General features: G+C 34.3%; 2 protein-coding genes across 3 annotated transcripts; both read left to right on the top strand.

The window, feature by feature from the left end:
* The first annotated feature begins 4,959 nt into the window (after positions 1-4,959).
* PUR2 (Glycinamide ribonucleotide (GAR) synthetase) lies at positions 4,960-12,371 on the top strand. 2 transcript variants are annotated; one of them, XM_028248073.2, is made up of 5 exons: positions 4,960-7,567; positions 7,955-8,238; positions 9,015-9,388; positions 9,791-10,321; positions 11,767-12,371. In XM_028248073.2, the coding sequence occupies exons 2-5, from the start codon at positions 7,992-7,994 to the stop codon at positions 12,181-12,183; spliced, it is 1,569 nt and encodes a 522-aa protein (XP_028103874.2). In that variant the 5' UTR covers positions 4,960-7,567; positions 7,955-7,991; the 3' UTR covers positions 12,184-12,371. The 2 variants fall into 2 exon arrangements, with proteins under 2 accessions (XP_028103874.2, XP_028103880.2); XM_028248079.2 differs by having other exon boundaries at positions 7,299-7,567; positions 8,039-8,238.
* LOC114303602 (protein FAR1-RELATED SEQUENCE 5-like) lies at positions 5,454-6,026 on the top strand. The gene has a single exon (XM_028248741.1). It carries the CDS (start codon positions 5,454-5,456, stop codon positions 6,024-6,026), a length of 573 nt encoding a protein of 190 aa, XP_028104542.1.
* Positions 12,372-13,647: the final 1,276 nt, after the last annotated feature.

Raw genomic sequence — 13,647 nt, 5'->3', positions numbered from 1 at the left:
TTCCTTGATCTTCGAAGTGAGTCTTAATCCATAAGCCTCAACAGCCTTTTAAATTGATTGTGACATTGTTTGAAAATACAAAAATATGTATTAACAGTGAACATGGAGGTAATGCATCTTTTGCTGATATGGCTAGCAAGGTAGGCAATAGAAAGTGCGCTTGCCTAGTAACATCATAATGATAAGAACATTTTTTTTATGGGATCGTCCACTTATTTGTTCCACCATTTAGTGTTGTCAAAAAATGGCATGAATTAAAAATTGTCTAATTTGGTCTATTTTCGTTTCTATTCACAATTCGTATTCGAATTCAAGATTCAAGCATAACCTATCAATACTTATTGTTTAATTGACTAGCATGACATGGTGTACTAAACTATTAAATTTTTGTCATTTTTCCCTTGTTTTTCCTTTTTGTCCACAAATTCAAGATTCAAATACAATCTAAAGGTATTTTTGTTTAATTGACTCGCATGGCATGGGGTATCAAAATCTGTTATATTTGTTACTTTTCCGTTCTTTTTTCCTTTCTATCTCCATTTTTTTTTTTCAAATCGAAAATGCAAATGGGGTATTTTTGGTTCAAAAAGTCTATAGCACCAGAAAATTGTCTTGAATTTCAAATCAATAGTGTATATTGAAAGTTGCTGTTGTGGGGCCACATTCTAAATGAATCTTGACTATTGATGTGAAATTTAGGAGAGTTTTTTTATTATTTTTTTTCTTGGAATCATAGCATTATTATTTTTGGTTTACTTGACTCACGTGACACGAGATACTAAATTACTATATTTTTAATACTTTTTATTCTCTTTTTAATATCTTCTACAAATTTTTATTAAAATTCAAAATTCAAATATTGTCTAACGATATTTATTCTTTAATTGAGTGGCATGACATTGGCATGTGTACTAAACTACTAACAGAGATCGACCAAGTGTAAAGATTATAGAGAATCACAACACCGTTTTAATGTTTTTTATTACCCAAATAAGCTCAAATGCATGTGGGTTTCACTCTTAGCTGTGATAAATATTGCTTTTTCATATGGCTCCTCCAGCTATGCCAATATCTTTGGTGGTATTGAGTGCAAAACCACCAAAGGGTTTGTGCACCTGGTAGCTCTTTTTAGTGAAACCATACGTGGATCCTATATGCATCCCAAAATCATTTCTTGTTCAAGAAATATCCTCCCTCATCAACCACATTGGATCCCATCAATGTTATATTCAGGGCTGGTTTTGGGTGTTCTAAAAAAGTGCACTTTTTGTCTTTTTGGACTAAAAAAGTTGAGAAAAAAATATGGAGGTTTGGGTTAACTTTTTGGATTTTTATGAAAAAATGTGTATTAAAAAATTGTATAAAAAAAATGTGTAAGAGATGATTAGAGAGTGGTGGACCCCAGCCGTACACAATGCAGCCGTGTATTGGGGTTGGAAATTATTGGCTAATTTTTGTACAAAGCATTGGACGGTTTTGTTTGGCCCGTGGGGGTCATCACGGGTCCCATTTTAATAATCTGAACCGTTCAATGTGTGTAACTCGTCGAACACTATGTACTTTCAAAAAATCATGTTAATCGGATATCGATAGCTATCTGATTAGATTTATTTATTTTTCAATCATTAATTATAACACCATCCATTTGTTGTACATAACTGATTTGATCATATAGTTATCGATATCCGATTAATGTGATTTTTGGTAGACATATATTACTCGACGATTTCTACATATTGAACGGTTCAGATTATTAAAACGGGACCCGTGATGGCCCCATGGGACGAACAACGGTGTGTATAAAAATCACACCCAATCATTTCTTTTGTTCTGCACTGCCGCACACAGCCGGTGACTATTTGTCAATTCCGTGTGTACCTGTTTTGAAAGAAATTAATTTTTTAATTTTTTTTTTTAGATGAATAGTGATATCTTTTTGGATTTTGGAGTAACTTTTTGACTTTTTGGCTGATTCAGGTTACCCCAAACCAGCCCTCAGAAAGGAAAAAAAATTAAAATTTAAAACATACAGATTAAATTTATTGAGTATGATTCAAATTATATAAAGTTTAAATCTGTATAATAGGTGAGAAAATAAAAAAAATCTAGTTCCGTGTTATATCCCATGCAACTTATTTAACCATTTTTAAGGTATTTGAAGTGCATTTTGAGTTAAATTCCATTTATTCATAGGGTGGTTTCTGATATGATGGTCCATTTTTTCAACACTAAGATTTAGACAAAGCAATTGAAAGGCAGGGCCACATTTGACCCACCCTTATGGGGTGAACTTTTGATACCTGCAATCATTGGTAAACCACAAGTATAGGTTAAGCCCGAGAGACACTAATGGGAGTCAAACTAAGATGTCTAGGTTTACAGGTCATCTCAGGGTCTAACCCTATACCGCTAAACTACTGATGTCGGCTTTTATAGTTCATCTTGGGTAGAAAAGCAAGCTTGTAATTGCTATGATGGTGAAGAATGTATATTCAAATTCAAATTCAAATTCAAATTCAAATTTTGTTATATCTGTTTACGTTGTTCTTTGACAAAGACTTCCAACTTATCTTCTATCATGCAAAATCTCCAAGATTGTTTGTCAATATTAGATGGTGAAAGTCGTGAAAATATATATTCACCCTAAACAGTGAATATGAACTTGAAGACCATAAAGACCAAAACACACGCGAGTTTCTTATTCACACCTTAATGCTGTCTACCAACCACACGAACGAGTGTGTTTTTGAAAAATTATTTCTTTCCCCACTTAACCAAAAAAATCCTTATATTAAATTAGCAAAGTGAGTCCTAGTTGCTGTTGTTTATAATTAATCAAGAATTATAACCAAATTCATAGTTGCTATCATTTGTAATTACTCACTTTATGATATATAACTTCATGTAACTATGACATATGGACTGAAGCTTGCTCAAAACATTTGGAAAATACACTCCCATATTTATTTTATTTTATTTTAAATTGTTTTGGAAAAAAATAAACTAGCACACAAGGAGAAGAAAATTATGTGAACGTGCTTTGCTTTCTATGACACTGAAACCATCATATGTCCTTAATGTTATGTTTGGATCATGGATTTAGCTATGGATTTGGAAAAGGAAATGGAAAATGTGTGTCGAATGTAATTATAGTTCATTGACATTCCACTCACATTTTCCACTTCCTTTTCAAATCTCTACGCATATACATGATTGAAGCACAACATTAAGGTTCTATCAAGATTAGAAAATCCAATAACAATAATCCAAATCCAATAGTCCAATAATTCAATAGGCCGGATACGAAGTTTTCAGAAAAACAATTCAATAGTCCATCGATTTAGAAGCTACTCAGCTTTACCTGTGACATAGGAAATACTAGGAAATTAACCAAAAAATGATCTACCAAATAATCCAATAGTTCATCCAATCAAATAATCCTTTTTTGTAGATATTTTTATTTAATTTTTGTTTGAAGTAGTCAAACGGTTGGTTGTGGTACATTTGTGTAAGTGTTTATTTATGTAATGGTTATTCATACTTTGAACAAAGGTAAAAGACTTTCATCTCTGTTATTGCTTATGCAGTTTGTTAATGTGAAAAGATGTGCAAAATAATATTTTTCGTACATAGATTCTTTCTTTTCTCGCCATAATCATTACTTTCCTTAAGTATTGTCTTCTTTACTAACTCTATTTCGATGTTCTGTTTTTGTTTGTCATAGGTTCTCAATTTCTCCATCTTAACGTAGAAGTAAACCTATACCTCCTCCATTCCTTCCTCCGTAGCGGTTGCATTAGCAGGTCTGCTTTTTAATTTATTTGCTTTTAATTAATAGCAAGGCACTGGCGGGTGTGCTATTTTATTTATTGGTTTCATTTTAATTGATATTAGGGTACTTCGTTCTATGTTTTTTTAATTTATTTGCTTTAAATTGATAGTAGAGCACTGGCGGGTGTGCTTATTTATTTATTTGTTTTTAATTAATAGCAGGGCACTGGCGGGTGTGCTATTTTATTTATTTGTTTCATTTTAATTGATATTAGGGTACTTGCTTTTGTGTTTTTGAATTTTTTTGCTTTGAATTGGTAGTAGGGCACTGGCTGGTGTGCTTATTTATTTGTTTGATTTTAATGAATAGCAGGGCACTGGTGGGTGTGCTACTTTATTTATTTGTTTCATTTTAATTGATAGTAGGGTACTTGCTTCTGTGTTTTTGAATTTATTTTATTTGAATTTATAGCAGGGCACTGGCGGGTGTGTGTATTTACTTGTTTGATTTTAATGAATAGCAGGGCACTAGCGGGTGTGCTATTTTATTTATTTGTTTCATTTTAATTTATAGTAGGGTAATTGATTTTGTGTTTTTTAATTTATTTGCTTTGAATTGATAGCAGGGTAATGGCTGGTGTGCTTATTTATTTATTTGATTTTAATGAATAGCAGGACATTGGCGAGTGTGCTATTTTATTTATTTGTATGATTTTAATTTATAACAGGGCACTAGCAGGTGTGCTTTTTAATTAATTAATTTTATTTTAATTGATAATAGGGTACTTACAGGTGTGCTTTTTTATTATTGGCGTGTAATTGATAGCAGAGCACTGGCTGGTGTGCTTATTTGTTCATTTCTTTAAAGAATTAATAATTGATAGCACAGTATTGGCGGGTGTGCTTTTTTTGTTTTTTGTTTGGTTTTAGTTGATAGTAGGGTGCTTGCAAACATGTTCGAATTTTTTTTTTTTAATTGATTGCAAGGCACTGGCAGGTGTGCTAATTTATTTGCTCCGAAGATTTAATTTATAGCAGCGCAATGGCAGGTGTGTTTTTTAGTTGATTTGTTTCGTTTTAATTGCTAATAGGGTACTTACGAGTGTATATATGATGGATGAACCTGAAAGTAGTAGGCATAAAGAGGTCAATACTGAAATTGATGATCAATTTGCTCCGGATGGCAAGGATGATGTTGTTGATATGAAAGAAGGGTTAGCTTTCCAAACCTATGATAGTTTATGAATGCTTACTAAGGAAGATGTGTTGCAAATGGAATTCAATTCAGAGGATGATGCTTATACTTTCTACAATGCATACGCTAAGGTCATCGGTTTTAGCGTACGAAGAAGTAGAAAAGAATTAGTGGAGACAACAAATTTGTAGAGAGTAGGAAATGGGTTTGTTCAAGGGAAGGTGTAAAAGAAAAGAAATACTTGCAACGTGTGGAACGGGTAAGAACTCCTAGGGCCGAAACTAGACTTTTTTGTAGTGCCACATTTCGCGTGCGTTACGACAAGACAGTTAGGAAATATGTTGTGACCCACTTTGTAGGGGAACACAACCATCCCTTGGCAGCACCACACAACGTCTCTTTTCTTTGGTCGCATAGGTTTGTAACAAGTGCAGACCAAGCTCAAGCAAAGGCCATGCGCAATGTGGGTATGAAAACGAGTCAGATCATGGATTTTATGATTCACCAGTCAGGGGGTTATGAGAAGGTGGGCTTCATTCACAGAGATTTTCACAATCAATTCCAAGCTGAGCGCAAAGTACAACTCGCAGAAGGGGATGCAGAGGGTGCGTTAGGATACTTATCAACTAAATTAGATGCAGATCCATTATTTTTTTTCAAATACAACGTTGATAAGGACAACCGGTTGGACAAGATTTTCTGGGCAGATTGTAAGTCTGGAATGGATTATGCTACATTTGGTGATGTATTGGTATTTGATACAACTTATCGTACAAATGCATATAAGAAGCCATTTGTAATTCTAGCTGGCGTGAGTAACCATTTTATGACAACTATATTCGAATGTGCTATGTTGCCTGATGAGACAATGGAGACATACACGTGGGTGTTGGAAATGTTAATGGAGGCCATAGATGGTAAAAGACCCATCTCCGTTGTAACAGATGGTGATGGGCCAATACGTCAGGCAATCAAAAGAGTTATTCCAAACTATAGACATCATTTATGTTCTTGGCATCTAGAGAAAAATGCCTCAACAAATGTCCACATACCAATATGAGATAATGTGATAAAAAAAATAAAAAAATCAATTTTTAATGCCTAGTTTAGGAAGACTAAATAAGTGCACTTTTTGACTTTTTATGAAATATGAGTTGGGTTTGGGTTGGGTTTGAAGTGATGTGTTAGAGAGGTGATGTGACTTAAATAAGATGATGTGACTTAAATAGGATAGTGACTTTTTGTTTTTTTTCAATCATGCCAAACTTGGCCTTAATTACAAAATGGAGAAATGAGATAATAAGTAGGTTATTATCTGTACATGTGAAACATAAATCTCAGTTATGCCGAATTTGCAGACAAATCCATAAACCTAAATCTCGTTTACTTTGCTTATTTTTAGTTTTTCAAAAACACTTTTCAAAATAAGCAAGCGATACAGATAATTTGTACACGTATAGATTGAAACTTTTTTTTAAAGACATTTTAAAAAGTAGGTTAAAAGTTAATCTTTTAACTTTTTTTTTTTAAAAAAAAATAAAAAAATAGAAAAATAATGTGATAAAAAAATTAAAAAATTGATTTTTAATTTAATTACAAAAGAGGCCTTAGTATGGAGAAATGAGATAATAGGCAGGTTATTATCCCTACATGTGAAACATAAATCTCAGTTATGCCGAATTTGCAGACAAATTCATAAACATAAATCTCATTCAGCGTATTTAGTTTGAGTTTTTTAGATTAAGTTTTTTAAAAATTGAGTTTTTTATTTTTTGTGTTTTTTTAGTGAATATTTTTTAAATTTTAAGCATTTTTAAAAAAAAATTTAGATGCACTTTAAGTATCTAAAAAGTTAAAAAAATTGTGAAAAATATTCAAAAAAATTAATAAATACAAAAAAATATGAAAAATATACTAAATTTTAGTATTTTTTATATTTAGTGAATTTTTAAAAGATTTTTTTTACAAAATTATACTTTTTATATGTATTTATATTAGGGATTGTTTGGGAAGTGCTAAATTAATATATTTTTTAACTTTTTATGAAAACATGTGAAGTATAGAATGGGTTTAAAGTGATATTGTAAAGAAATGATGTGACTCAAATAAGAAATGATGTAACTTAAATAAGATAATTGTGACTCAAATAAGATGATGTGCTAAAATGACATGTGTTAGTTTAGCACATGCCAAACAACGACTCAAATAAGATGATGTGCTAAAATGACATGTGCTAGTTTAGCACATGCCAAACAACTACAAGGTGAATCTAAAATTTAAAAAAATTATTTAAAATATTTAAAAATTTTAATAAAAACAAAAAAATAGGGAAAAAAAAATCTGAAAAGTGTGAACAAGTTAATTTCCACTGATTTATGTTCGAAACCCTCACGGCCCTCGGCGGCGGCGCCTCCTCCGTACACGGGTGCTCCTCTCCTGCAACATCTTCTCTCTTGGAGTTTGTGTGTGTGTGTGTGTGTGTGTTTGGAGTTCCTCCTCTATCTTCGCGTCTTTCTCTTTCTGTCTAAGAACTGTATCTGATCTGGAGAAGCGAGTCATTAGAAGATACAGCTGAACTGATCGATCAGGGGCCAAAACTTTGTAAGTGTCTACTTTCCTGACGAAATTTGATTCCTTGTATGCAATGCAATTGCGAAAATTTGTTTTCTTTTCTGTATTCTGGACGTGCATTAGGTAATATGTATATATATATTGTTTTGTTTATGAAGTTAGGTTTTTGTTTCTATTGTTTTAACATGAGTGTAATGTGGTGAAAAAATTAAGGGTTGTGTGATTGGTGTATTAATTAGGGGTTTTGTTTCTATTGCTAGTTGAATGAATTATGTAGAATTGATGTAATTTTGTTTTATGTTTTTGGTGTAGTTACTGCAAGTTTCAATCTTTATTTAGAACTTTAGAAACAACAAAGAGTCAGTACTTGCTGTGAGATTACACTGGTTTATTTTTTTTAAACTTTCTTTTTTCCAGGCCTTTTGATCGAATAATTTCTGGGCAAACAAATACTATGGCTTGCATTTCGTATAACAGAACTTCAGTGAAATTTTTTGGCAGTCATCACCACCGTTCATCAAGGCCGTTCTGGGGCATTCACCGGTGCTGCGACTTCAGAAATTCATCGTCACTTTTCTATGTGAAGCCACTTAATTCGAGCTCTGTGAATCCTCATGGTCCTAGGGATTCTCAACTCTTCAACCGCTTGCGATGCTTCTCTACTGTCTTCAGCAGCATTTCTTTAGATAACGGTATGCCTGGTAAGAACAAACCCAAACAATTCTCTCTAGCAAAGTAAATAAAATCAAAGCATAACTAAGAGAGATTATTTAAGTATTGTTAATGCTTATTGTTCCCTATTTTTCCTTCATTTTGTTAGAAACCAAACAAAACATATTAATTTAGACCCATTTTCTCCGCGTTATTAGTTTTTTTGGGGGGTCAGTATGTTTTTGCTGGAGTTGTTTTTTATTATTATTAATAATTTTTATTAGTAAGGGAGTAATTTTTTCTATTTTATTAGTTATGTTGATGATGAGTGGAAAATGTCAAGGACTCTTGAATTTATGGCTTGGAATTTGACTCCCCTAGAAAATGCATTTTGGTCAAGAATTTTTGGTGCTTTTTTTTTTTTTTATAATTATAAATATGAAATGCATGAAGAAGATTGGAAACTAGTGAAAATATGAAATCCCCAAATGGAGAAACTTTGAAGTTGTTTGTTAAAATTATAAGAAGCAAGTTTTGGCTACAAAACATAGCTAAAGATGCATCTTTTGAAAACAATAGATTAGATCAGAATGTCTGTTGTGCTAGAGTTGTGTATGTATACATAATATATGCTTTCCATTTCTTGTTTATCTTTGTGACTGTTTTTATTAGTAATCAATCTACAGTTAACTGCATTGTGTTCCTTCTCTCTCTCTCTCTCTCTCTCTCTCTGAGAATAAGGGTGCACAATTTACTAATGATGGCTTAGCTACTTTGCCATGTCTTTCCATTTACTTATCCATCTCTTTAAAATTGGTTTTTGCAGAAGAAAGGATGGTTGTGTTGGTCATTGGTGGAGGGGGAAGGGAACATGCACTTTGTTATTCCTTGAAGAGGTCTCCCTCTTGCGATGCTGTCTTTTGTGCACCAGGAAATGCTGGGATTTCCAGCTCAGGGGATGCCACTTGTATTTCCAACCTTGACACCTCTGATAGCTTGGCTGTGATTTCCTTTTGTCAAAAATGGGGTGTAGGATTGGTTGTGATTGGACCAGAAGCTCCTCTTGTTGCAGGTCTTGCAAATGACCTAGGGAAGGCTGGAATTCCTACTTTTGGCCCTTCATCAGAGGCTGCTGCTTTGGAAGGTTCCAAGAATTTCATGAAGAATTTGTGTGACAAATATGGAATTCCCACTGCTAAGGTTGCCCCCCATTTTAATCTTAAAGCAAAATAGAAGATATTGTTTCCTTCCTTTCTTTGTCTTTCTTATAAAAGTTTAATCAAGCATGATTTACCTTCAATAGTCACACTACTTTGTCTAGTATGCGGATGCCAGAATTTTATTCATTTTGTATGAAAATAGAAGACAAGAATGATCCATTATCATTATGGTGTTGAAATTTGCTATCTAACATTGGAAAAGGGGTTGATTATTATTGGATAGTAACAAATGATCCCAGTATCTACTGAATCACCCATGTTGCCAGCTGTAGGTGGCAACATTTTGTTTTGACAATATACAGGATTTTACTTCAACATGATTGTGATTTGTCTGTATAGACTGGAAAATTCTTTTACATTCGCTTTGATTGATGTGGTGCAGTATCAAACTTTTATGGATCCATTTGCTGCAAAGAAGTACATAAAAGAGCAAGGTGCACCTATAGTCGTCAAGGCAGATGGATTGGCTGCTGGAAAAGGAGTTATTGTTGCTATGACGTTAGAGGAGGCTTTTGAAGCTGTCGACTCAATGCTTGTAAAGGGTGTTTTTGGATCTGCTGGTTGCCGTGTCATTGTTGAGGAGTTTTTGGAGGGTGAGGAGGCATCGTTCTTTGCTCTGGTCGATGGAGAGAATGCAATTCCTTTAGAATCTGCTCAGGACCATAAACGAGTGGGAGATGGTGACACGGGGCCTAATACTGGTGGAATGGGAGCATACTCTCCAGCGCCTATCTTAACAAAAGAACTCGAGTCTTTGGTCATGGAATCTATAATTCTTCCTACTGTAAAAGGAATGTCTGAAGAGGGGTGCAAATTTGTTGGGGTTCTCTATGCTGGACTCATGATTGAAAAGAAGTCTGGATTGCCCAAGCTAATAGAGTACAACGTTCGCTTTGGAGATCCAGAGTGCCAAGTGAGTAAACTGTAGTCTATAGTTAAATGACATTCCATTTATAATAGTATTGTGATTTAAAAAATGCTGATGACCTGTTGCCTACTTGTTTGACACTTGTGTAGGATTGAATCTGCATTAGTTGGCATTCATTATTTCCCACAAGTCTTAGTTCTCATACATGTGTACACTTATAGTTTATTGGGCCGTGTTTGTTGTTCATATAGGAAGAGTATTGTTTGCTTTGATCATCATCCAACTTCAAGAACATTTCCTTGAATTTTCTTCATTTAATTTGGGTAAATTATACTTAGCACTCTTAAACTTCGCCCCTGAACCCACTGTGGTCTCTCTAGTTTCAATTGTGACAATCAAAACCAAATATATCAACTAAATATATAGTAAAATACCTTTTTACCCTTGTATAAATGCATTTTTCCATCCTCATTAACTAAATTTAGCAATCCAACCACTTAATTTGTGTTCTTTCTATATAACACTCTCTCTCAAGTAAAAAACCACCACAACCACCCATTTTCTTTCTGTGAGGTATAACTACCACCACTTCCCCCTCCTCCTCCACCTATACCTACTCTTCCATCTACAGAGTTACCTCCCACCAACAACAACATTCTGTCTATAGCAAAACAACCGCCACCGCCACCTCCCCTTCCTTCTCTTACTGTTTTCAGTCTCTACAAAATGACCCACCACCGCCTTTAACCACTTTCTCTTCAACAATAAAATCCCTGCCACTACCTTTATAATAAGAAAACTACCATCACCATCAAGAGAATCATGATTGAACAACATTTGAGTCTATGGAATGGACCATATTTTGGTAGACATATATATTTGATGGCCAGTTTTTGAGTTAAGCATAGATATTGTCATGGCATATTTGACCCCGCATCACTAAATTATGTTGAGGTGGACTGTGGTCATCGTGGATATTAATTTATTACTCATTTGCCGTTTTCCAAGCATAAAAGATTTCTTTATTTCTTTCTTTTGTTAGGAAAGGGTTAGTGTAGAAGGGTTGGCGAGGATTGTGTACTTTTAACAGGATTAACGTATTTCGAATGACATGGGAAACTAAATGGAATGGAGAAGAACTTCTTTGAACAGTAAAGAGGGAAACAAATAAAAATAGGTCAGGTCTCCCGTATTGCCCATCCAGTCTGTTTCTCCATGTTTTCAAAATGATATTTTGAGCATGATGATTCCATTGCCTGTTAGTGATATGCAGCTGTAATTTTGAGGCTTCATGTAGCGGCCGTCTTTTGGGTGCATCCACGTGACCATGTCTACATTTAAAAAAAAAATGCACACAGAATTCCATTGTGTTCATCATGTAGGATAGGCATATTTACTCTTCAATAGAACAGTCTACATGTTCTTATTGGTCATAATAACATAAATTAATCCAACCTTTTCAGTAAACATTGACTTTTTATGATCCACAGGTGTTGATGGTCCGTTTGGAATCTGATCTGGCACAAGTTTTACTAGCAGCTTGCAAGGGTGAACTGAGTGGAGTGTCTCTGAACTGGTCTCCGGGCTCTGCCATGGTGGTGGTGATGGCAAGCAATGGCTACCCTGAGAGCTATGTGAAGGGAAGCGTGATTCAAAACCTTGACGAAGCAGAGCAGGCCGCTCCGTCTGTTAAGATATTTCATGCCGGTACTGCACTTGATTCAGATGGCAATTTCATTGCCATCGGAGGACGTATTCTTGGAGTCACTGCCAAGGGAATAGACCTTCAAGAGGCCCGGGATAGAGCTTACCAAGCTGTCGAGGAAGTAAACTGGCAGGGTGGGTTCTATCGTCGAGACATTGGTTGGAGGGCGCTTCCACAGAAACAGTTTTCCACAAAAACATAACAATAGTGTTTTATGTTTTTTTGGAGTATTTACAGTGTGAAATGAAACGAGTTGTCCCATTTAAGAACCAAATTTGTGTATTGAGGAATATATGAAAAAATGGTTGATTGTCCTGAAAAAAGAAAAAAACAAAAAAAATGGTTGTTCTATACACTGCCAAAAATCTATGCAAGGAAAAGAATTAACAAGACGCCTGTTTCATGTATAAAATTCTGTTTATTTTGGCTAAAATTAAAGAGAGTTATGTGATAATTTATAATAATTTTTTTATTATTAGTTATTTTAGTTTATTGACAAATGAGGTCTTAGTATAATACAGATGATTATTGTAGTCAGAAAAATGAGTTAATTTGAAGGGCAATGCTTTTATTTTTTGGTCAAAGAAAGTAATAATAATTTGAGCAGATGTTTTTTTTTTTTTTCTTTTCTTGAAAGGTAATTGTAAGATTAAAAAAATAATAATAATTAATTAATTAATGCGATTTAATTCCGTTTACTTTGTAGAAAGTGTAGTTTATTGTCTTATTTTGCGTTATGGCCGGCCCAATTATAGCGACCACTGATCCAATCTGCTGTCCTACCCCTACCCAATTTCCTCAGCCCAATCAAATATCAGTCCAATGAAAGAACCTACCTCGGTTTTCCCACCCTGGACTGCCCAAAATTCCCATCCAACCAACGGCCACCAAACCGAAGCTTGCCGGCTAAATCTAAAGTTTAACTAAATCTATCATTAAATTTAAATTTGATAAAAAATTAATCTTTTTTGATCTCTAATAATTTCATCAAACTTGTATTAAATTGAGAACATCTCAAATTTTTTATCAAACTGAGGACCTGAACCAACTTTTATTAATTTACTATGGCCAAGTTTGGGAAGACTAAATAAGTGCACTTTTTGACTTTTTATGAAATATGGGTTGAGTTTGGGTTGGGTTTGAAGTGATGTGTTAGAGAGGTGATGTGACTTAAATAAGATGATGTGATTTAAATAAGATAGTGACTTTTTGACTTTTTAGATTTTTTAAGAGTTGCCAAACTTGGCCTATATATGAATGTTGGGGGTGGGACTCGCCAGACGACTGGCTGGAAGTCTGGCCGATTGTCCCCCAATCATCCAGTTAACTGCACAATTCCCAGAATCCAGCCATGGTCAAAGATAGCTGATAGGTCTGCTTTAAATCGATTCAAAAGCCTCCAAAAGCTTCAAACAAACAGGTTTTGTAACGATTATGTTGGTAGTGCTGAAGAAGACAAGCTTCGTTGTTTGTTCAATCATTTCTTGTGTATTTTACTCAAACAGAACTCTGGGAGTGATTGTTTTAAGCCTTTGCCTCCAATGCTTGGAGATGAGAAATCAGATGATTTGTTCAAGTTCTACTTCGTAGTGAGAGAGAGAGATGGGTATGAATCGGTTTTCAGGGTTGGGTTCTGGTGTTGGTTCTGCTGTGAAATTGGTCTGCA

This window comes from Camellia sinensis, chromosome 2 (genome assembly GCF_055761805.1).
Source record: "Camellia sinensis isolate YWXY chromosome 2, ASM5576180v1, whole genome shotgun sequence".
Lineage (NCBI taxonomy): Eukaryota > Viridiplantae > Streptophyta > Magnoliopsida > Ericales > Theaceae > Camellia > Camellia sinensis.
Note: the sequence above shows the minus strand (reverse complement) of the source record. Positions and strands in the feature narration are given on the sequence as shown.

Coding starts and splice junctions, on each gene's coding strand:
- LOC114303602 (XM_028248741.1), top strand. CDS start 5,454: ATGGATTTTATGATTCACCAGTCAGGGGGTTATGAGAAGGTGGGCTTC.
- PUR2 (XM_028248073.2), top strand. CDS start 7,992: ATGGCTTGCATTTCGTATAACAGAACTTCAGTGAAATTTTTTGGCAGT. Junction 8,239..9,014: donor TTTAGATAACGGTATGCCTG/GTAAGAACAAAC, acceptor TGGTTTTTGCAG/AAGAAAGGATGGTTGTGTTG. Junction 9,389..9,790: donor ATGGAATTCCCACTGCTAAG/GTTGCCCCCCAT, acceptor GATGTGGTGCAG/TATCAAACTTTTATGGATCC.